The sequence below is a fragment of the Bos grunniens genome, chromosome 10 (assembly GCF_055505025.1).
Source record: "Bos grunniens cultivar Pamir isolate PY7600 chromosome 10, Bosgru_T2T1.0, whole genome shotgun sequence".
Lineage (NCBI taxonomy): Eukaryota > Metazoa > Chordata > Mammalia > Artiodactyla > Bovidae > Bos > Bos grunniens.
The window spans coordinates 65,700,090-65,725,658 of NC_141174.1; the positions used below are offsets into that span (position 1 = coordinate 65,700,090).

General features: G+C 39.0%; 1 protein-coding gene across 42 annotated transcripts in view; it reads right to left on the reverse strand.

The window, feature by feature from the left end:
* The window catches only part of GANC (glucosidase alpha, neutral C), a 74,459-nt gene that overhangs the window by 47,751 nt on the left and 1,139 nt on the right, over positions 1 to 25,569 (reverse strand). For 32 of the 42 annotated variants that reach the window (XR_015134878.1, XR_015134886.1, XR_015134890.1 and 29 more), the window contains exons 2-8: positions 25,256 to 25,565; positions 23,936 to 23,998; positions 21,902 to 22,010; positions 14,134 to 14,261; positions 8,217 to 8,399; positions 2,719 to 2,764; positions 632 to 698 (exon numbers count right to left, since the gene is read on the reverse strand). Coding sequence is in view for 20 of the 42 variants with exons in the window: in XM_086321708.1 (XP_086177834.1) it covers positions 632 to 698; positions 2,719 to 2,764; positions 8,217 to 8,399; positions 14,134 to 14,261; positions 21,902 to 22,010; positions 23,936 to 23,998; positions 25,256 to 25,284 (625 nt within the window). In the remaining 22 variants the exon portion in view is untranslated. Of the gene's footprint in view, positions 1 to 631; positions 699 to 2,718; positions 2,765 to 8,216; positions 8,400 to 14,133; positions 14,262 to 16,969; positions 17,771 to 21,901; positions 22,011 to 23,935; positions 23,999 to 25,255; positions 25,566 to 25,569 lie in introns of those variants that run through there. The other 10 variants (XR_015134889.1, XM_086321701.1, XM_086321697.1 and 7 more) reach the window with 5 other exon arrangements.

A 25,569-nucleotide genomic window follows, 5' to 3' on the forward strand; every position in this document is an offset into this window, starting at 1 on the left:
AGAAATAGATGCTAGATCAGAGATTCTCAAGGAGTTAAGAGAAGGTCCGTTATTCTACAGGGTAGGGAGGAAGGAGGGTAAAAGTCAGTATTTTTTCCAACTAAACAAGCCCCAAGTATTTGAAAAGTTATCTCCTAAAGAGACAAATTCCCTCCCTGCCACCTACATTCCCTAAGTCTCCCCTCATCACTAAGTGTAGTGAGAAATGTCATAGATGGTCACTCAACACTCACATGAATAGTGAGGAGGCTTGGAAAGGTTGAGAACCACTGGCTTGAAATGTTGGGGCTAATGAGCTGGGTTTCTCATCACTTGACTCTCATAAAAACAGAATGTAGAATTTGCAATTGATTCACTGAAGAGTGCAAGCAGTATGCCGACCTAGGTCCCTCTATGAGACCAGAAGCTTCATGAGGCCTATATTTCTCTTACACTCCCCACAAGTCATACGCTCACTATTTCTCTGTTGCAATGCATTACTGAAGAATCGTGGTCCTAAATATGAGATTTCTGTTCACCTTACAAAAGTCACGTATTTAGGTGCCAAAGCTCAAGGGACTTTTAGATAGAAACTTCTGGCTATTTTGGAAAGAACTGTTTGGAAAGAACACTACACCAATTTCAATTGTACCATTAACTTTGACATCCACAAAATTTTCAAATTTCTCCTCCCAGAGGCCCAGTTCCTCTTGATTTTCCTGTTGGTACAAAAAAGAAAAAAGGTAGTAAACTAAGGCTATATATTGCAACACATGTGGTTACCGCAATAGCACATTTATCTGATTAGAATACTAGACTGAGGAAATGAGTTCATCTTTTAAAAGACCAATTTGTGATATCAATATACAAAATTAGATCTGTGTTCTATATAAATGCCATTAATCATCCTTATGATCTACAGCTAACATGAATATATTTTTTATTGTGGTAAAATATATATAACTTTATATATATATATATATATAAAACTTACTATTTTAACCATTTTTAAGTGGCATTAAGTACATTCACATCATTGTGCAACCAACATCACAATCCGACTCCAGAACTTTTACATCCTTCCAAACTGAACCACTGCAACCATTAACAGTAACGCCCCATCTCCCCTCCCCCCAGCTCCTGACAACCACTTTTCTAGCTCCTGTCTTTATAAATTTGACAACTCTAGATAACTCGTATAAATAGAATCATACTGTATTTGTCCTTTTGTGACTGGCTTATTTCACTCAGTATAACGTCTTCAAGATTCATCCATTTTATAGCATGTGTCAGAACTGCCTTCCTTTTTAAGGCTGAATAATATTGCACTGTGTGTACATACCTCATTTTGTGTGTGCATTCATCAGTCAATGACTCTTGGATTGCTGGATTGCTTCTACCTTTGGGCTACTATGAATACTATTCTGCTATGAACATAGGTACACAAACATCTGTTTGAGTCCCACTTTTACTTTTGGATATGTATCCACAAATGTAATTGCTGGATCATATTGTAATTCGATGTTTAATTGTTTAGGAACTGCCACACCATTTGACATGAATATCTTTACAAGAGCCAAAATGATGGGAAAGCACTTTGAAAAATGTAGTTTTTATATAGGTAAAGCAAAACATTTAGAGTCAAATAACCTGGGTCTCTTTTGAGAGACTCTAAGCAAAGATTTTGGCTGAGATGAGCACTTTCTCTCACCAGCTTCAATTAGCCAGACTACAGGTTGTGTTACTATGCTGGGTGGAGAGGTCAACTGGGATGGTGACTGCTCAGGTTCGCAATCTTCTGACCTAGAGCTATGAATGTCCTACCTTTACAGAAGTCTCTTTTTCTCTGGTAAAATGAAAAGTTATAAAAGAATTGTGTGTGTATATAAAAAGCACATTTCTTTTTTAAAAGTGAGCTATTTTCCTGTTTCTAGGTTATTTCTTTATAATGAAAGCTCTGTAAAGTGAGTCAGTGTGTTGTGTGTTTGGTTCTTTAAAATCACGCCTGGATTCTTGATGCAGGGATTATCATCCTGAGGTCTAGATAGGTTTTAAAGTTTGTGAACGCCCTGAAATAGTATGAAAAAAATTTTTTTTTTCCTACAGAGATGGTTCATAGCTTTCATCAGATTCTTGTAAGGGGGTGTTTGACTCAAAACCACTACCTAGGCTATCTGACGAGGTCTCCCCAAAGCTGGTCTAATGTATTAGTGCAAACATGTGTAAGGCACAATAACTATGTTAGTTGTTCTGAAGGGTCAGTTTCAGTCAGTTCTCAAGAAGAAGAAGCATTTGTATTATTAAACTGGAAATATTTTTCACCTTCCTGATGACCATAGCTACTGTCAGAGACTCTTTGAAGATGCATGTGGCTTTGGATGAAGAGGTTTCTGGAACATCCATTCTCCAGAATTCAGCCAAAATAATCTTTTAGACACAGAAATCAGACCATGCATCTCTGCTGAAGACCTTTGCAGTTTTTCTTTGTTCTTAAAGTCCAAAAAGGTTAATGTGGCTTGGAAGAATGTAAGCTCCATGATAATGAGGGAATTAGATTAGTTCGATGATATACCACCAACTCCTTGAACAGTGCCTGGCCTACAGGAGGTCCCATTTATATATAGTAGAGCATTGACCAACTACCCATCTGTATAAGGGAAGAACAGACCCACTATATTTGTATAATGATGATAATAGTGGAAAAGATTTTTAAAAGATAAATTGCTCTATGTAGATTACCTGAGTGGTGTCAATTGATGCATCCTCCTCATTTTTCTTGGTAGCTCTGTTGTAATGCAAAAAAGTTGTTTCACTCATGGCAGGACCGACAATTTGCTCAATGATAAAAGATTTTCATTTCCAACTTTTGAGACCCCATACTTTATATCCTTTAACTTACTAAAAATAACATTATAAAAATAAGTTTACAAAATTAAACATTTATGGTGAACATTACCAAGAGCTTGATATCTTATAAAAATGTAGACAGATTTGAATTTTCTTGTTAACTCTTTTAAAAATGCTTTAATCAGTTTTTTATTGTAATACATGCTCATAATACTAACTGCTGCTGCTGCTGCTAAGTCACTTCAGTCGTGTCCGACTCTGCGACTCCATAGACGGCAGCCCACCAGGCTTCCCCGTCCCTGGGATTCTCCAGGCAAGAACACTGGAGTGGGTTGCCATTTCCTTCTCCAATGCATGAAAGTGAAAATGAAGTCGCTCAGTCGTGTCTGACCCTTAGCGACCCCATGGACTGCAGCCTACCAGGCTCCTCCGTTCATGGGAGTTTCCAGGCAAGAGTACCGGAGTGGGGTGCCATTGCAGGTCTCTAATTATAATAGTGAGTGAAAGTCATTCAATCATGTCCAACTCTTTGCGACCCCATGGACTATACAGTCCACGGAATTCTCCAGGCCAGAATACTGGAGTGGGTAGCCATTCACTTCTCCAGGAGATCTTCCCAACCCAGGGATCAAATCCAGGTCTCCCTCATTACAGGCGGATTCTTTACCAGCTGAGCCACCAGGAAAGCCCAATTATAATAGTGGATTCATCTATTTCTCTTTGCAGTTCTATATTCTTGCCTTAAGTATTTTGATACTCTGTCATTAGGCACATACACATTAAGGAGTGTTGTTTTCTCAGGGAATTGACCCCTTTATCATTATGTAATGGCATACTTTATCCCTAATAACTTCCTCTGTTTTGAAGTAAGCTCTTTCTGAAATTAATAAAACTACTTCTATTTTCTTTTTCCTTTTTTTTTTTTAAAGATCACAATGCTCTCATTTATTTGAGGAAAAAAGAATTGTTTTGTGATATTTAGAAGAAAAAACAGCTTACTTACAAGTAAAATTCTTTCTCTTTGAAATGAGTTAGTTAAAAAGAAAACAATCTTTATTACATGAAAGAGTATCTTAATGTAACACACAAGAATATATTTTTGGATATAAAAACATAGTTATGCCATCAGCAGCATTCAAAATTAGCTGAGTATCTATACAATTACAAAAATTGATCCTTGTTCTAAGAAAAGTGTTTTAAAAGCTCATCATATTAGAATAGGCACAATATTCTGAAGACATATCAATTTCCCATGGGCTTTTGAACCATTCTTACCCTCAACTTCACAATCGGAATGTACAAAAGCAATGGAAGATCAGAGTTCAGAGGTTGTTTATTTTTCCTTTCCTTGTTCAAAGTGTCTAAGACAGGCAAACACATTGGAAAAGGCAAAATAAACACTTTTCACAGCAGAAGATCACCAAATTGCATGTAAACTATGGTTCCCCTTTAGGACATTACACAAGGACAATGTTTGTCTGTACTTCGAACAAGGCTCTTACCTCTTCTTGCAGCATGAAAGTTCAATAGACAGGGGACAACATTCTGCCACAGACCAATCTCAATCTGGTCTCCAAGAATGACTCCCAAGGATGAACAAGGATATTAAGTCTAGGTTACCATTTATATCAGGGAACTTTTGTCCATCTATGTCTATTTTTTGGTGCTGTTCATTAAATGTAGTGACATTATTTTGTTGTGAATATACAGATCAGTAGTAATTGTTTATTATGATGCTGCGGATTGATTTTTTACTTCAAATAGCCATGTTCCTCCTGTCTAGTGCACTCACTGTTCCCTGGTTTCAGCTCATCCTGTCTATAGAAAAAAAAAAATTTTTTTTTAACATATCCAAACCCAATATCAGTTTATCAGCTCCTGCCTATGAAGGACATACTTTTATTTGGTCAATTTACATTAACAATATAGTACAGTGTTAGTCGCTCAGTTGTGTCTGACTCTTTGTAACCCCATGGACTGTAGCCTGCCAGGCTCCTCTGTCCATGGGATTCTCCAGGCAAGAATACTGCAGTGGATTGCCATTTCCTTGTTCAGGGGAACTTCCTAACCTTGGGACTGAACCTGGGTCTTCTGCATTACAGGCAGATTCTTTACCATCTGAGCCACCAGGGAGAAGCAATATAAATAATTAAATGGCAGGAAATCCCTTCTGCAGGGTTCCACTAAGTAACAGAGTACAAAATAAATAACTCTGTTCAAGAGTCAATGTCTATCAAAGCCCCTCGCTCTCCAGTCATGTTTCTAACAATATGGTTGGCCTGTTAAACTTTAGCCATTTTAATATGTGTGGTAGTATGTCACTGTTGTTTAATTTGCAATTCTCTAATAACTAATGGCATTGAACATATTTTTCAAGTGCTTATTTGTCACTTGTACATCTTTGGTGAAATATCTGTTTAAATATATTATTTTCTTGTTAAATTTTGAGAGTTCTTTCTATATTATACATACAACTTCTTGATCATATATATGTTTACAAATATTTTTTCTTAGTCTATGACTTATCTTTGCATATCTCTTCATATGGTCTTTGAATGTGCAGGCATTTTTACTTTTGTTTATGTTCATTTAACCATATTTCTTCTTTTGTGGATCATGCGTTTGGTGTAATATCTAAGACCTCTGCCTAATCCAAGGTCATCAAGATTTTCTGATGTTGTCTAGAAGTTTTATGGTCTTAGATTTTACATTTAGGACTATATTATATTTTGAGTAATTTTATTTTTTGATTTTTCATTCTTGTTTGTGGCAACTTCTGAGCTCCTCATATGCCAAACTGGAATTTATAGATTCTTGCCTTTTCATTTTGTTCAAGTTTTTTTTGTTGTTGTTGTTGTATTTTGTTTTTGTAGCTATAATAAAGTTTAAAATTTCTAGGTAATCAAATCCATCTTTTTCCTTACAGCTCTTCAGTTTCTATCACATTAATACAATTAAAAATATTCTATATTTTCTCTTATTTTTATTGTGTGTGTGTGTGTTTAATTTTTATTTACCTGGAATTAATTTTTAAAATTATTTATTTTTAACTTTTGGCTGCAATTGATCTTCATTGCTGTGCATGGGCTTTCTCTAGCTGCAGCAAGCCGGGGCTGCTCTTTGTTGTGGTGTGTGAGCTTCTCACTGTGGTGGCTTCTCTTCTTGTGGAGCACAGGCTCTAGGGGCTTGGGTTTCTGTTGTTATGGCTCACCGGCTTAGTAGTTGTGGCTCATGGGTTCTAGAGCATGGGTTCAGTAGTTGTGGTGTATGGGTTGAGTTGCTCCACGGCATGTGGAATCTTCCTGGACCAGGGATCAAACCTGTGTCCCCTGCATTGGCAGGTGGACTCTTATTCACTGTACCACCAGGGAAGTCCTAGAATTCATTTTTGCTAAATGGTTTGAGGTTAAGATCTAACTTATATTTTTCCCCCTAGGTGGATAATCTAATTTTCCTAACACAAATATAAATAAAAATGATAGAAATATAAACTAGTACACAACCTCTATGGAAGGCAATTTGGAAACATCTATCAAAATAACAGATGTACAAACCATTTGATCAGAAATTATACTTCTATGACTCTGGTCTATGGATATATTTGCATGTATGCAAAATGACACACATACAAGGTTATTCATGAAGTAGTTGTAAAACAACATCAGAAATGATTTTAAAGTCCACTAATAGGTATTTCAGAGAAGGCGATGGCACCCCACTCCAGTACTCTTGCCTGGAAAATCCCATGGGCAGAGGAGCCTGGAGGGCTGCAGTCCATGGGGTCGCTGAGGGTCAGACACAACTGAGCGACTTCACTTTCACACACTGGGGAAGGAAATGGCAACCCACTCCAGTGTTCTTGCCTGGAGAATCCCAGGGACGGGGGAGCCTGGTGGGCTGCCGTCCATGGGGTCGCACAGAGTTGGACATGACTGACGTGACTTAGCAGCAGCAGCAGTAGGGATTTCGGAGAAGGCAATGGCACCCCACTCCAGTACTATTGCTTTCATCCCATGGACGGAGGAGCCTGGAGGGCTGCAGTCCATGGGGTCGTGAAGAGTGGGACACAACTGAGCGACTTCACTTTCACTTTTCACTTTCACGCATTGGAGAAGGAAATGGCAACCCACTCCAGTGTTCTTGCCTGGAGAATCCCAGGGACGGGGGAGCCTGGTGGGCTGCCGTCCATGGGGTCGCACAGAGTCGGACACGACTGAAGTGACTTAGCAGCAGCAGCAGGGATTTACTAAATGAATCATAGTGTAACCGTATAATAGAAATGATGTAGCAGCTTTAAAGAAATTAGAAACTACCACACTGCTAAAGAAAAAAAAGGGAGGTACAGAATAATGTGTATCATTTGCGTCAGGAAAGGGAAAAAACAAAGAATACATTAGTTTTACTGAATAGGCATAAATTATCTCTAGAAGGATACATAGAAAACTGGAAACATTGATTATTTTCAAACATGGAACTAGGTAGCTCAAAGGACAAATGGTGAGGCAGACTTTACTGGGCCTTATTAAAAAGCCCAACTTAGAAATCACCCCTAAAACAAAATAATAGGAGTTTATTAAAAGGAAAACTGCTTTAAAATTAATATTTTTAATATAAATAAACAACAAAATATAAGTAACAGACACACAGGGATTTGTTATGCTGTTAGTATTTTCAGTCAAAAAAAGTAAACTGAACTAAATTCATAAGGTACTAACAGTAGGGGTGGCAGGATTATGGGTATTTTAATTTTTTCTTCTTTTCAATATTTTCTATTTAGCCTATAGTGAACACATTTCTGTGATAAAATAAAAAATTTAACAATAAACTTTAAAAATAGAAATTAGCTGAGACTCAGGAAAAAATCACTATGTTAAATGCTTTCTGAAGCTCATGTTAGATGTTCATTATTTGAATAAAAAGAGAACTACAGACTGGAGGATTTAAAAACAATATTGGTAAAAATGGATGAAAAATCTCCTTCTGCAACTATCTTCCAATTCATGTGATCCACACACAAACAGCTTTGATCAAGTGGTTGGTTCCAGAAAATTCCTAGACAACTATTCAAGTCTAAGGTAACTCATGTTATTGTAAAGGGGATAAAGTGAAATTTTGTTAGTTCACATTAACATCTATCAAGTTAACAGGGTCTTTTTTTAGAAGGTGTAGGGTAGAGAATGTAATCAGTCAAAAATATAGGATGTGTTAAGAGTATCATCTTTGCAAATGTCTGGGAATAACTTTTGTCATCAAGTCTGCATTAGTCTGTACAGGTGAAAAGATGAAATTTCTCAGAATATTCCAACAAATAAAGCAAATCAATTTTCTATGGAGACATAGTTACAATCAGATTTTAAGTTCTGTATGTATTAAGTAATATGCAAAAATACCTTTGCTTGGGAGGAATCTGCAGCTGCTCAAAGTACAATTGGCCCAGGGAGTTTATGCTCATTACAACCTCTTCTTCAGATACCAAGTCAACCTTGAATGGGTTTGCCGTGATGTGACACTTCAGATCTCCTTTTCCACTTGCCAACACCAGACTGCCTGTATCCCCTGGGCAAGAAGTCAGCCTGGAAAACAAGGCAGGGAGAAAAAAATAAATTGTTCTAAGTTTATGTGGCTCAGTGAAAGTCTCAGTTCAACTTAGTAAATCAATAAAGCTGTAATTCAGAGTGTGAGCTTTGGTGTCAGAAAGCCTGGATTGAACATAGCTCTAACATGCCCTAGGTGTGTAACTTTGGACAGGTTTATCTTTTCCAGTTCTTGGTTTCCTCATCTGTGAAGTGGAAATGATAAAAGCGAGAACAAACATAGCTTTTTGAGGATTCAATGAGACCACACATGTAAACGAGATCACACAGTGCCTGGCACATAGTAAATGCTCAGTAAATGTTGGCTGTCATCACCATTATTATACCTTGGTCTGGACAGTCTAGGAAAACTGTTTGGTGCACAGACTAAACATTTTTGTTTTCCTTCTCTCATTCTAACCATACATACAGAAACTGAGGAAATAACACAGATTGGGTTATTATCCACTCAGTCCACAGTGAGATGGAAAGGTCAAACTTTCATCTGTTTATTACCTGACTTCCATCAGCCCCCAATTGACAGGTAGACTTGGGGGATGTTTTAGATCCCCCAGGAGTTACGTAAGCTCAGAGGCAGCACTTAAAACCCTAGGTCTAGATATTTCTTTTTCTAGTGCATAGTTACCCTGCTAAATGGTCACAGGCCTCTTTAGGGAGGATTTCCCCCCCCCCCACAATTTTTTATTTTTATTTTATTTTTAAACTTTACAATATTGTATTGGTTTTGCCAAATATCGAAATGAATCCACCACAGGTATACATGTGTTCCCCATCCCGAACCCTCCTCCCTCCTCTCCCCATACCATCCCTCTGGGTCGTCCCAGTGCACCAGTCCCAAGCATCCAGTATCGTGCATCAAACCTGGACTGGTGACTCGTTTCATACATGATATTCTACATGTTTCAATGCCATTCTCCCAAATCTTCCCACCCTCTCCCTCTCCCACAGAGTCCATAAGGCTGTTCTATACATCAGTGTCTCTTTTGCTGTCTCGTATACAGGGTTATTGTTACCATCTTTCTAAATTCCATATATACGCGTTAGTATACTGTATTGGTGTTTTTCTTTCTGGCTTACTTCACTGTGTATAATAGGCTCCAGTTTTATCCACCTCATTAGAACTGATTCAAATGTATTCTTTTTAATGGCTGAGTAATACTCCATTGTGTATATATACCACAGCTTTCTTATCCATTCATCTGCTGATGGACATCTAGGTTGCTTCCATGTCCTGGCTATTATAAACAGTGCTGCGATGAACATTGGGGCACCTCCCAGAATATTGGAAATAAAAGCAAAAATAAACAAATGGGACCTAATTAAACTTAAAAGCTTCTGCACAACAAAGGAAACTATAAGCAAGGTGAAAAGACAGCCTTCAGAATGGGAGAAAATAATAGCAAATGAAGCAACTGACAAACAACTAATCTCAAAAATATACAAGCAACTCCTACAGCTCAATTCCAGAAAAATAAATGACCCAATCAAAAAATGGGCCAAAGAACTAAATAGACATTTCTCCAAAGAAGACATACAGATGGCTAACAAACACATGAAAAGATGCTCAACATCACTCATTATCAGAGAAATGCAAATCAAAACCACTATGAGGTACCATTTCACACCAGTCAGAATGGCTGCAATCCAAAAGTCTACAAGCAATAAATGCTGGAGAGGGTGTGGAGAAAAGGGAACCCTATTACACTGTTGGTGGGAATGCAAACTAGTACAGCCATTGTGGAGAACACTGTGGAGATTCCTTAAAAAACTGGAAATAGAACTGCCTTATGACCCAGCAATCCCACTGCTGGGCATGCACAGAGGAAACCAGAAGGGAAAGAGACACGTGTACCCCAATGTTCATCGCAGCACGGTTTAGGGGGGATTAGAAGGGACAGGTTATAATCTTATTACATCGTTGCAGAATCTTCCTCCATGGATTCTAGGCCTTCTCCTCAAGTAAGATGCTTGGGTTCTGGAAACTAATTCCATTGATTGAGAGATTGTCTCTCACTGTTTATCAAATCTAAATAGAATTCTTTTGATTAGTCTATCAAGTAGGACTTTAGCCCATCTATTTCAGTCTAATGGACTCTTTGATATATTGTTCACTGCCCTGAGGGTTGAGCCATTCTGAGTACCACACAGGCCCTGCTGCACATTAAGGAAACGTGTCCACCTTGTCTCCAACAACTAAATGCTGCTACTTTGACTTCGCTACTTAGAGTCTCATCATCTCCACTGAAACCAGGGAGTCTGTCTTAATGGTACCATTTCCACCATTGTCTCTAGCTCAGAAGACATTCACTCACTATAATGTTTTCCGAGTGTTCCCTCACCAATATATTTCTCAGTGAAGGTAGTTTCTTTTGGGTTCTTTGGAGAACAGAGTTAGGGGCTAGATGAGGTGGCTGTATATGACATACCCACTTCAACATTTCTATTTCCCTAAGTCTATGAATCATTTCTTCTACACTGTGCCAAGGAATTTCTGGTATCTCAGCTTCATTCAGCAGAGTCCATAGCTGACTCTACAGATTACACTTAGCCAATAAAGTAAATAATTAGAACCTCTTTCAGCTGTCCTAGATAGCATATCAAATCTGAATTCTCTAATTTATGTCAGTAAATTTAGCATGATCCTAAAATTATGTTGCTTCTTTCCAGTCTAGGAGTCCTTCAGAAACCATTACCATGCCTATCTCAGAGGTTTTTGCCAATGTAACATCTTCTAATTCTTTAGGTGCCTCTAATTCTTTAGGTGCCTCCTAGGTTTGACTGTAATTGGCTCCCTGGGAATGTTGGGGTCTGACTCTGACAGTGGATCTGGAGGCAGTGAAAGGGAGTAAGAGAGAAGCACAGGGAGCACTGGAATCCCCTGACATAGTATATTTCAGGCGAGGTCAACATGGAGTGTCCCAGCAAGGTAATGCCAACCTCATCAGAGGAGACGGCGAGTCCTCAGCTGAACTGGGAGGCTTGGTGAAATTCTGAGGTTTAGGTACTCAGAGTTATCCAAATCTTCCCAGATGTTGCTATTCAATTTTGAGGAGTCCTATCTTTTCACAGTTGATGCCCTAAATTCATAGACTTGATAAAGCTCTGAATCCAACTTACACTTCAATTCAGCAAACCATAGAATCTAACCCTGTATTTGACTCTCAGCTACAAGGACTCTGTAGTTACAAGGACTCTATAGATATAAGAGATGTGTAAGATGGTCATAAAACCTAAGGTTTCTGACAATATCTTGAGCTAAAAATTTAAAAGCCTGAAACTACTGTTTTCTTTAAGTTCTTCAGTGAAATTAGTAACAGCCAGGCCACCTCAGCATTTTGAATTTTGTATGACAATCAGGCTATGCTGATGGCCCCACCACTTGGTCTGCCAGAGCCACACTTTCAATAGGCACTCGATTTCAGGTGACCACAAGTAGTAAGTTAAGTGACTTTGCCAGAGAATGCTGTGGTTTATTGCTAGTTATACTAGTTTGCTAGAGCTGCTACCGCAGACTGGGTGGCTTAAACACAAGAAATTTATTTTCTCACAATTCTGGAGGCTGGAAGTCCTAGATCAAAGTGTCAGCAGGTTTGGTTTCTTCTGAGGCCTTTCTTCTTGGCTTGCAGATGCCCATCCTCTTGCTGTGTCTTCACAAGGCCATCCTTCTGTGTTATCTGTATCCTAATCGTCTCCTCTTATAGAACATCAGTCACATTGGATCAGAGCCCACCCTAACGACCCTGTTGTTACTTAACTACATGTTCAAAGGCCCTATCTCTGAACAGTCACATTCTGAGGTATAAAGACTTAGGGTTTCAACATATCAACATATCGGGGGAGGGTAGTGTTTGGGGCTGAACACTACCCTCCCCCCATATGTTGATATGCTGAATAGTGTTCAGCCCCAAACACTAATATCACATTGTCTAATGAAAACCTCACTACCTTCAGAAAATCTCACTACCTTCAGATCCAACCAGATCAGCTAATTAAGCTCATGTTTCAATCCCTGAGGATCTGTTACTTATATTCATTTCTGATACCAACAATTATGTCAATTAAGATTCAACTGTAGATAACGGAAACAATTCTGGCCATTTTAAGCAGAAAGGAAATGACTTAATATGGGGGAATTATGAGCTTACAATATCATGGAAGTTTTGAAGTAGCTGGTTCCTGGCTGAGTGCCCAGTAATAACCCCTAGGACAATACCACATAACTGTAGACCAACAGAACTTCTCTCTCAGCTGGAAGCAGGAAGTTGGGTAAACAGAAGTCAATGTGGCAATGGCTGGACTCCAGGATCATGCCATCTTAGATGCAATCCAGAGAACAAGAAACCACTGCCCTAAGTAGTGGCTCTAGAGTCATTCCAGAGCTGCCAATGCATACCAGCATAATGGGAAACCCAGTTCTCAAATCAAGATACCTTGATGGAACCTAAAATACACCAGAAACTAGCTACCTGTGAGTCTAGGAAATGGAGAAATGCAGTTTTTAGCTTTCTAGTTACTGCAGTAGCCAAAAGCCCTCTAGAAAGAGGTTGAAATAGAAGCAAAACTAAAACTAATATAACATATTTACTACACAAAGCTAATATCACCCTGACTCCAAAACCTGGGCAAAGATACCACAGAAAAAGAAAACTACAGACTGATTTTACTTATGAACACAGATGTAAAAATGTTAAAGATCTACTAGTAAAATGAATCGTCCAGGAGAGTAAAAACTAATGTGACCAAGAAGAAACATACACATACATACACACTCTCATTTGCCAAACTGCAAAGCCTTGAGAACAGTTTCTTTCTTTGAAATTTGCTTATTTTAATTGGAGGATAATTACTTTACGATATTGTGGTGGTTTTTACCATTCATCTACATGAATCAGCCATGGGTGTGCATCTGTCTCCTAAGTTCTTGGCATATAGTAGTGGCTCAGTGATATATTTTAAGTTTATGATAGTTTACCATAGCTAGATTAATTTACCCTTATAATTTATTAACTATTTATTAGATTTTTCATGGAAAAATAATCCACATAAAACTATGATAATGATGTAGTGAAAATTAAAGCATCTGGCATAATGTCATATTCCCTTAGTACAATGATACAAAGAAAATAACAAAAACCCACAGACAGAACCAAGTAAAAATATCACAGGAAAATGTGTTGAGAACTGAGGCAGATTCTGCAGGTACATGAAAAATCCTTTAATCCCCAAAGACTTTTTTTCCACCTAGAAACTTATTATTAATTTAACTCTGACTCTAAGTCAAATTACATGTTAGACTTCTGAGACTGCCATTAATTAAAAGTGAGCCAGTCTAACTGTATAAATGACTGTAAGCATTGGGAGTTCAGCTAGTACCTTCAATCCCTGGAGCCCTGCTGCTCATCTGAGTGAGTCAATTAAATAGCTTTTCTGCTTTGCTGTTGACAAATTTTTTACTTTGTGGGGAGGAGAGAAGAGATCAGAAGCTCTGCTTCTCTTCATTAATAAGTACTGATGAGTCAAATGGCAGAGGAAGAGAATACAGAATGGATAACGTTAAAATGGATAAATTTATTCCAAAATAACTAAAAACTAACTTTGCAAATGGGCGGATCTTTGAAACACAAAATATGAGACTCATACAAAAGCTGCTACTCAAGGTATGATAGAAGAACATATTGAGGGTGTATTCCAGGTAGCATGTTTCTTGGCTTACCTTACAGTGGTTAGCTTGCTTGTGAGGACATCAGGAACTTCATACCTGGGTTTCAAGGGTATTTCTTCATTGATTTTAAGTCTGAAAATATTTCCCTCTATGCCACAAACTTCAGCCAGGAGTGGAACCTGGGAACACATACATGAGATTGGTTTCAACAGCTTACCTAGGTCAGCTCTACAAATTACAATAATTAGAAAACTATGTTTAGATTATTACAGGGCAAGCTAATTGGTGAACAATGGCAATCATGAAGGAAAAGGCTTTCTAGTCTATAAATGTACTTGCCTGGCTCTACCTATAGTAGAAACAAACACCTCCTATGTGTTCCAGGGCTGTGTGCGTGCAAGCCTGTTCAGTCATGTCCAACTATTTGCCACCTCATGGACTGTAGTCCACCAGACTCTTCTGTCCATGGGATTTCCCAGGCAAGAATACTGGAATGGGTTGCCATGCCCTCCTGCAGGGGATTTTCCTGACCCAGGGAGCAAACTCTCATCTCCTGCATTGGCAGGTGGATCCTTCAACACTGAGCCACCTGGGAAGCCCCATGTATTGTTACTATAATGTCTGTTAAATGAAAAGCTAAGAAGGGTAGGCTGGGTGAGGTAATACAGAACACGTATGATGTGGTGCAAGTAAGATATAGGAAGCTGGGAGAATATTAAATCAGCATCAAAAACCAAAAACAAAGCAAAATAAAATCCCCCGAATGATGTTACTGGAACCTTGCTTCTTCAGAGTACAGGAAATAGGGCCCTTAAGCAGTGACAGGACACTGAGGAGTGACCAGGTATAAGTGGTAAATAGGCTGTGAGTTCTTTTACAGACATTCTTATTATAAAATAGGGTTATGATGCAGTAGTTATCAGTAATTATTTTCCCCAGCTTTATTGAGAAACAATTGACATGTATAAGTTTGTTGCTCAACTCCTTGATTTGTTACTTACAAATTGCAAAACTGATCACCACCATAGCATTAGCTAACATCTGCACCAAGTCACATAATTACCATTTCCTTTTTGTGGTGAAAACATTTAAGACCTACTCTCTTAGCAACTTTTAAGTATATAGCAGAGTACTATTAGCTACAATCACTAGCCTGTACATTAAATCTCCAGAAGTTGTTCATCATATTATAGTTGGAAGTTTGTACACTTTGACCAATACCTCCCCCTTTCTTCCACCCCCGATCATATGTAATACTGCTTATATGCTTAATGTTCTTTTGTATATCTTTACTTGAAGTGTGCCATCAGGATTCTAAGATTTGAAAATGTGTTCAAATGTAAGACTGAAATCCTATTAGAGTATGTATTCTTTCCCAAATTAGACATATATTTCCACTAGTCTCTCAAATTTAATTCAGCTAACATTTATTTGGAATCTAATAATGTAATGTGCTGATGGCTGTGAAAAGGATGGCTAAACTCTTAGGGAGAGTGCAATTTAAAGGAGATGGAACACATACGTAGTAACTATAAAGTATTTTATGATAAGTGCTGAGACAGGACAAGAACGGTGCTGTGCCAGGACAAGGAAGGGCAATATTGTTGTCTGTAAGGAAAGGGGTCTGGGGCATCTCTCTGGAGGAAGAAGGACTTGACCAGGGCCTTCAGGAATTAGCAGGACTCTGGGTAGGCAAAAACGGGGCAAGAACATCCTAAGCAGAGGGCACACAGGTTGTCTGCCTATGTGTGATTAACCAATATTGAATCCAGTTTATGCACTCAGAGATCCTCCAATTTTTAGTAAAGTAACTTTCTTTTAAAAATTTACGTTTTAAACCAGAGACTTTGGTATGTTCTGTTCTTGAGGCTACAGCCTAGGAAAGAATCCTAATTATACGAGAAAAAGTAGCAATAACCCTGCTTTTCCCATATGATCTTATGCAAGCAAACACATGTATCAGTGTCAAAGCCCCATTTTGTTTTCAGTTTTACTTAAGCAAACCAATTTTGCTAATAGGTAACCCTTTTCAAAGTCAATATCCAAGTTCATTCTTATCTCTTATTACCAACACATTCCTTATTATCATCAACATAGCTTCATTTCCTTAGACCTTAAATCTGTTTTTACTGGCTTAAAAAAATTAACAGTAGTGTACTCTCAGAAGTCCAATAAGTAAAGCTACTTGGGTTGAAGACAGCAGAAAGAAGCTCAGAGCCTCAACCTTTGAGCCCCCTCCCCTCCCTGCACTGAGTCCTGAGACACCTCCACGGAAACCTCAGGGCTCTGTGGATGACAGTTTATAAAGCACTTTCCTGGGCTTCTTAACTGCCAGTTATTGCCCAATTCTTCCACCAAAACTTGGCCATCAAAAAGTCTGGACATAAATGTTATATCCTTCTGTCTAAAACATTGAGAATTTCTAAATATTCCTGCTCTCTAGAGACTTGTTTGGACATTTATTTTAAAATAATTTCCAAATAAATTATTGAATCTCTATTAATGATTTAAAATGATGAAAAATACATTGTTACAGAAGTTAGATTGCTTAAACTCAGAATTATTTAGTGTTGATACACAGATTACAGCAATAAAAATTACAGCAAGATGGATTTATGGAAAATAAGAAACATAAAACTTTTAAACATTTTAAATAAGGTGAGACAGCATGGGTTTTGCTCCCTTAGAAACATTTAAGATATGTAAATCTCTCCTACCAGAGAAAGTGAAATAAATTATCAGAGAAAGGAATACATTTTGGAAGTTCATTTTAGTACTACAAGTCTCTACTTGGTTTTTCACTGAGGCTTACCTCTGTAGTCTGGAGAGTATAAATTCCCATTTCCTATCTTATTTCTCCCATACTCAATAAAAATAAAACCTGGTATTTTGCAATCCATAAGTCTAGTTTTTATTTCTTTGGTTATAAGAAAAAAAAATAGACAAATTATAAAAAAATCACTGGTAAAAACATCCTTGTTTATATATTCAAGCAGCAGAGTTATCACAATTATATTACATTTAAAAAATAAAATTTCACCCAGAACCAGTAGAGACTGTGACTGAGTTAACAGAAGAGCCCTACAACACATATTTAAATGGTGGTGGGTATTAACAAAGGAAATTATGACCTCATCAACTATTCCTTGATGGGTGGATCTTGCTTTTCCTCTGGCACTAGGTCTCTCTACTACACTGTAAGGAAAGCTAATGTAAAAGGCATGGAAGAGTGAGCAAGGACCTTTCCCAGCTATTGGTCAAGATCTCCCAGGATTCAGAGAATGGTTTAAGAGTTCATTAAAATAGCTGTAGGGGACTTATTGCTCCTTCCTCAGTTGCAGCCGATTGGTTTATTGTAAGCACTGATCTTCTACAGAGAACACTGGCAAGTTAAACTGGATATTAGCCTGTCTTCAAGGACAATTAGCCTGTCCAGGTGTGTTTCTGATTGCTTAGATAGATTCCAAACTATTTTGCCTGTTCCTGGCCATTTCTGTAGAAATAATCCTGGATAACAAGTGGCAGTTGTTCCTCATCAGCTGAGGAGGTGGCTGGTTGGGCAAAGTCTCATTTTTATGAGGCTTAGATGAAGAGGCAAGGGGTAATTTCATGGAGGTGCTCAGAGATTTCCTTGCATTCTTGGAAAAGCTGCTAGAAGTGTTGTCTCTGGTGAAAATTTGCAAACAGACTGCAAAGCAAACATTTTGCCAAATGGTCATTTATGTCATAAAAGAGCAAAAATTAGCAACATAATAGGTCAAAGACATAGGTCGGTTGCAAATAGCCTCACTAGCAGTGCTTTTTAGGTATACTCACCACCACCATGTGAATATACAGTTGACCTTGCAACAGAGATTTGAACTGTGTGAGTCTGTTTTATACATGGATTTTTTTCAATAATAATTTTTTTTTCAATAATAAATACTACAGGGACTTCCCTGGCAGTCCAGTGGTTAAACTTCATGCTACCACTGCAAGGGGTGCAGGTTCAATCCCTGGTCAGGTAACTAAGACCCCATAGCCCACATGCTGAGTGGGGTGGCCAACAACAACAATAAATCTATAGTACCACATGGTCATTGGTTGGTTGAATCTGCAGATGCAAAACTATGTATACTAAGGGCCAACTGTGAAATTATACTTGGATTTTCCACTGCATGGGGATGTCGGCACCACTAAGCCCTATATGTTCAAGGGTCAACTGTACAGAAAGGAGGTGGCACCCAGGAGTGGAACCTTGATCTTGGGCTTCCCAGACTCCAGAACTGTGAGAAAGAAATGTCTGTTGAGACACCCAGTGTTATGACAGTGTGAGCTGAAAAAGGTTGAATGAACCTTGGTTCTGTCTCCTGGTTGATTATAAAGGGACAGGTTGGGGGAAGGGAATTGGGAATAAAAATTTCAAACATTAACAACAGACATCGACAACAAAGTCATTGCTTTAAGAGTTTTAATGGGGTGGGGTAGGCAGGCACGAAGAGGGCTGGGTTTGCCTCATCAGTGAAATCTGAGAACTGCAGCTGTGAGCTGAATATGATCCTCCTAGACTTGGGGCTCTGTCTCTCTGAACCTGAAATAAAAAGCTATCATTTTGAGCAAGTGGATATATGCAGCTTTTTAAAAAACCTCCAGACTACACCCATACCATATCCTAATTGAAATCTCCCGTGAAACACCCATCTCGTCCCAGAAACCACCACTAGCGGTGGCTCCCTGACTATGCAGTGAGCAGGATACAAGGTTCAGACAACTTTAGAAATTACTATCTGAATCTCTGTTGTCCCTAACAAGCAGAGAGGGTACAAAAACCTTAAGTTCCTATTCAGTTCAGTTCAGTTCAGTCGCTCAGTCGTGTCCGACTCTGTGCGACTCCATGAACGCAGCACGCCAGGCCTCCCTGTCTGTCCATCACCAACTCCTGAAGTTCACTCAGACTCACGTCCATCGAGTCGGTGATGCCATCCAGCCATCTCATCCTCTGTCCTATTAGTCATCTCAATTCTAAGTGACAAGGAGGACATTAAAAATACATTAAAATGAAGTTCAGCTCAGAATTTGAGGGTGATCTCCCCAAACATACACTTACATGCATTTGTCTGAGATCAGAGTGTGTGGATTTCCTGCACAGCCCTGTTAATTCCAATAACTGAAAGTGGAGTCTGTTTCACGAGGTCCTCAAAGTTCTTAGTCTTGGGAGCCGTGCTGCTGACATCCCAGATCGCTTGCCCTTGCTTGTCTGACTCCTCAGCTCCCTTCTGAGTCCCGTGCTGTCTTGTGCTAAGCTCCCGTGCGTCTTCCTGGACTACAGCTTCTTTTTCTTTGAAAGCATACAGATCTGGTGGGCTCTGGTTCTAGCACCTGACCTGAATGGCACTGTCCCTCATGTTCAGGATCCAAAGAGAGGTGTGTACAAAAAAACTCACCAATAGTCTTCTAAGAAGCCGTGTGAGAGGGTCCACCACTCACTTCATTGGTATGGAGCTGCATTGAGAAGCTGCACTTTGGCCCACATTGGTATTCTGAGTGCCTTAATATACTCTGCCTCAGCATGTGTCATCTAGACAGTGGATTGTTAAGGTGCTCAGCAGACTGAACCTCCCCAAGAATGGAAAGGGATTCCTGCCCTGACCACAGCACAGCTGCAGCTCTCTGGGGCCAGACACATTGGAGACAAGTAGGGAAAAGAGCAAGTGACAGGAAAAATGCGAAAGGAAGTGACCTGGCTGCTGGTATTAGGGCTACTGACTCCAGGAAGGTCTCTTGTGGACTCCTTGCATTTCCTGGATCCAGCTGCTTCTGCTGATGCTGCATACAGGGTCCTGGCTGGGTACTGGCTATTAAACCATGTGCAAATGGTGGTTGGTTCGCTAGGAAATAAATTAATGCTATCCCATGTTTTCCCATGAAAAGCTTTCAAACTCGGCTACAAAAGGATGCCAAGTTTGGGAGACTTGGATCAGCAGTCAAGGAACTGTGACTTTGAGGGTACCATTAGCTGTGAACTCAAAGGTCTGACAGATGCCAAGAGATGAGTGGTATAAGAAGCAGCACTAGGTTTTGAAGAAAGGCTAACCATCCCATCAGTGTAGTTAGGAGAAATGGACAAAGTGTGCTGCTACCACAAATGCATCCTTGCATAACCAGAAGCTGGGAACAGGGGGTGGTGACAGAGAAGACAGAACTGCTGACATGACTCTAGCCCCTGTTTTGAATTCAGGCAAGAAAGTTATGTCAGCAGATTCTACATCTTTGAAATGACTAAAATCTCTATAACTTCATACGGAAAGTAGTCTTCCTCACTGTGCCACTGCTCCTCCTGCCCCTGGTGGCTCAGACAGTAAAGAATCCGCCTGCAATGCAGGAGACCTGGGTTCAATTCCTGGGTCAGGAAAATGCCCTGGAGAAGGGAATGGCAACCCACTCCAGTATTCTTGCCTGGAGAATCCCATGCACAGAGGAGTCTGGCAGGCTATATAGTCCATGGCGTCACAAAGAGTTGGGCATGACTGAGTGACTAACACTTCCACTTCACTTCACTGGCTAAGTTAACTGTAAGTAAATATTAGTCACTCAGTTGTGCCTGACTCTTTGTGACCCCATGGACTGCAGCCCACCAGGCTCCTGTGTCCATGAGATTTTCCAGGCAAGGATACTGGTGTGGGTTGCATTTCCTTCTCCAGGGGATCTTTCCGATCCAGGGATCAAACCCGGGTCTCCTGTACTGAAGGCAGATTATTTACCAACTGAGCTACAAGAGAAGGGTAAGTTAAAGGCCTTACAAATGTTACAGAGAATGCCCTAATGTTGTGGGGCAGTTTTGGTTCTGTCTTCTCTGAGGGGATTCCTTGGTGTAATGCTGCACAGCACATGACACAGCACCACAGGGAGCTTGCTCACAACGCTGCAGTGAAAGTGGGGATGTCTTCTCAGTCTGCTCCACAGAACTGGGCTTTGTTAGGGAGCTGATGGAGTTACTATCTAAGCTGGCATGGCACCGAGACTGCATGTCTTTACCTATGTTCTTCAGTGAATTACCAATTAAACCAGATTGGTCTGGGAGGCCTTAGAAGCTTAGGACACCTCTAGAAGATGGGAAAAGATCTGAAGCGAGGGTCAAGTTGGAAGCATCAGCTACTTGTGAGCTCAGCCACACTTCTGAGCTCAGCCCACAGCACTTCCTCTGTGACTGGCCCACGAGAAGTAGTGTGAAAACCCGACATGAGAAAAAGCACTTAGGACACTGTTCTAATGTTTCAGTATGTAAGAACTGTGGTGATCTGTGAGTGAAGCAGCTTTGCTAAGGGAACATTTGAAACTTATTCAACAGCAGAGACCATCGTTCCTCTTGTTCACTCACATGTTGAGGTTTGGACAGTCACTGAATCTGGGCCTTGCTTAAGTATAAATTGTGTTAACAGTGATAGAAAGAGCACAGGTACTTGACAGAGTCTACAGTCACAGGTGAAAATTCTGGTTACTAGCTATGACTCTGGGCGGGTGGTCTTTTAGACTTCAATTTCCTTATCTAAAAATTGGGGACAATACAATGTACTTCTTAGGTATTTTCTAAAGTTTAATTAAAAGGAAATAATATTTGTAAAACATCTAAGAAAGCATCTGCTACAAGGCAATCTATATGTTGACAGTCATATTACTTTTAAAGTAACATTGTGAAGATAGTAAAGAGATAGCATGACTTCTCTCACAAAGTTTATTTTTGAAGCAAACATAGTTTAACTAGGCTTTGTAGAAATTCACTTCATTCAACCCAAATACATATAGAAACAAAGAATTGTCTGTAGAAAATATTTTTTCTCACCTTTGCTGGTTCGTTGATGATTTGGAACCTGGCACTGTCTTCGCCTGGTGTGACCGAGTCCAGTAATGCCCGATAGGTAGACTTCTTGGAGAGCAGCTGTTTCTGACGCCTGCAGATAGGAAGTATACAGATGCCCGAGAATGATTTGTGACTCAACCTCCAAAAGACTATATTACCATGTGAAAGTTATTAAGATTTCACTTCAATAATAAGTGAACTGGGCACAGGCAGTATATTAGTACTTCAATAAAGCACTAACAGAAGTACTTTAGAGAGCTAATAAAATTAACGAGTGCTAATACAATTAACAAAATAAGAGTCTAGTAAAATTGTTCACCATAACACTGCTCAAGGGTGGTATTTTGTCCCCTTTATTGAGAAGGTGGGGCAGGTTTTTTTTGGTGGGATCTTAGTTCCCCAACCAGGGATTGAACCAGTGTTCCCTGCTTTGGGAACATGAAGTCTTAACCACTGGCCTACCAGGGAAATCCCAAGGGGCAGTTTGCATAGGTGACATTTGTTAGCTTGTTGATTTCTCTCCCTCTTTCCATGAAATGTACACTTTAATAGAAACTTATTAATAAATTCTAGTGGAAATCCAATATAATCTAGTGGTCTGACAAGGTGACCAGGAGTTCACTATAGAATTCCTTCTAAGGTACCTGTTCAGAATTAAAATGATATGATCTTTCTACCTCTAGAGTAGTGTGAATAAATTGGAGAGTTGTATGATATAATGTTTGTTGACTTCAGTTTTAGGACCACATAGGGGTAGACACTAAAAAAAAAAAAAGATTTTAAAGAAATATTTGTTGAGGCTCTGGGAAAACAGGCAATCATAAACTGGTGACGGGAGTGTAAAATGACACAATCTCTATGGAGGGATACCTAGTAATAGTGAAAATTTCAAATACATTTATTCTTTGACTTAGTAATCCCACTTCTGGAAATTCATCCTATAAATAGACCTGCATGTATAGGAAATGACATATGCATAGCTTTCTTTTTTTTTTGGCCACACCATACCATGTGGCATGTGGGATCACCTGAGCAGGGATTGAATCCATGCCCCCTGCATTGGGAGCATAGAGTCTTAACCGTTGGACCACCAGGGAAGTCCTGATATATGTATAGCTTTTTCCTGTGGCAGTGACATTATAGCAAAAGACTGAAAACAACCCAAAGTCTAGCAAGAGGACAGAGACTGAATAAATTATAATATAATTTACCCAATGGACTACTATACAGCTGTGAAAAGGACAGCCTCCATGTATTCTTGCAGAGCCCTTCAGAATAAATTATTAAGCAGGGGGGAAAAAAGAGGTAGGAGACACGGGTTTGATCCCTGGGTCAGGAAGAAGATCCCCTGGAGTATGAAATGGCAACCCATTCTAGTATTCTTGCCTGGAAAATTCCATAGACAGAAAAGCCTGGTGAGCTACAGTTCATGGGGGTCTCAAAGAGTCAGACACAACTAAGTGACTGATCATACATGCATAGATAGAAAGCTATATGGTGTAAGAATAGTTGTGATATAAGAATATATGCATTCACTAAAAGAAATACTGGAAGGAGAAATAAGAAATGAATAAACCTGGTTACTTACGGGGAAGGTGTGGAGTGGTGTGAAAGGGGACAGGAATGAGAGTAACTCTTCAATGTGTTTCTTTTCATAGTATTTGATTTTTGAAGCATGTAAAAGTATTATTTCTTCAAAGATTCAAAAACTTAATATTAGTTTAAAAACACTGATTTTAAAAATAGTGGATTTATTAACATAGTAATGTTAATTATAATATATAACTATACAATATAATTAATTATAATTAATAGTAACATATTAATTATAAAATAATATAACAGTAAGTTAAAGTAGTAAAAGTCAATGTCTCCTGTCAATAAACTCTTTGATCACTGAATTTTCTAATTGACTCTTTCCTCAGAAAGTCTATCAGTTCTCAAAAATTTAATAAACATCAATTTTGAAATCTTTTTAGAACTGTTTTGCCTAGGTCATACACTTCCTCTCCTTACCTGTAGAACGAAATCTTGCTGCAGTCTTTGAAAACGTTTTTATCCACAGCTTCATCTTCAACACTAAATAAAAAGACATTTTAAGAAATTTGTTTTACACTGGGTGTGTGAATCCAATTTTTGTACCTTCTCTAACTATAATATAAACGTGGGACATAAATCACTGTGATACCAAATTGTATCAAGGCCATAACATAATACGATGATGTGTTTATAATGTTGTTTAGTAAACCACCCAAGGTAGACGACAAAACATGAAGTTCTGGGATTTCTCTGAAAGCAAAAGAAAAAGAGCACTGTCACTTATGAGAAAGGGTTCTTTAAAAATAATGACTGAAGGCTATGATTAAAACAATAAAATCTGAAGAAGTAAAAACAAAAAACCTCAAACCAAAGCAATAAAAACAACCTGCCCACCTGTTTATTCAACAAAGTACTTTCAGAATATTCTGTCTTAGTGTTGGGCTGTGAGGAACATATGAAGGACGGTATTCAAGCTTTCTTTGAGATCCTAACCAACATCATAAATCAGTCTGACAAACACTATAACAGAGGCATGCGTAAGGTGCTAGAATAAGCATACAAACAGATGAAGAAGGAAAATCCTTTGCTTTTTAAGATGATGCTGACAATTTAGGGGCCAATGTTTTTTAAAACTGAGTTTCCAAAAGAGCTGTTTCTGGAAGAGAACATGATCAAGATGTACATATACTTCAGGACATGTATTTAACATACATCAATTAAAACAACTACTGGCTCTAAGTAAAGAAATAAAACCACAGTGATTTTCATGGAGACACATAATGAACACATCTGTAATAGGCATGTCCATGATTGTGTAGAAAGCTATGACTGAACACTAATTTCAAAATATTATGAAAATGAGCCCAGACAATACCCTTGGCCATGGTTTATCACAGAAGTAATCAAATCCTTCATTGACTCAATCTTTGTCACCGTTTCTTTTAATCAAGTGTGTAAAGATTAGAGAAATTTGCAATCTCTTTTCAGTTTTGAAGAATGAACTCTGCAATGATATAGGAAGAGGTGTATTTAGCTAAACTTGGAAAGCAGCATGTTTGAAATTCATGTATTAAGAGTTATCCTGCAAGTATTTCATACGGGGCTATTTATATCAATTAATTCCCTGGGGAATTGAGAAGGATAGAAATTAAGTACACAAACATAAAACACGCAAATAAGATGTGCAATCAATCACTCAATAAAATCTTCAAATCCAGAATGCTGTTTTCAGGTACTATCTATCCCCTGCCTCCGCAGACCCTGGAGTCAGTTCCTGCTGGACCACTGGACCTTTACCTGATTTCCTCTTTCTCAGCTGATTCCATGGCTTCCCAGTCACTTCACAGGGTCTCAGGTTTCAGGCGGTCTTTTAGACTGTCAGTCTTTCTAAATAACCAGCGCTTCACCACCAAGTTTCTGGGACTTGCAGTTCCTTAAGGAGTGACAAATCGACACTTTTCTCCTGGGATTTCTAGACTCCAGCTACCGTTTCTACAGAGATTTATTTGGCAATTTTTTTCTTGGTTATGAGTGGTTGGTGACGAGCTCCCTTCCTTAGGAACCGAAAAAGGTTTTAACAGCGGAGGAGGCGTGTACTCAAAGAGCCCTAG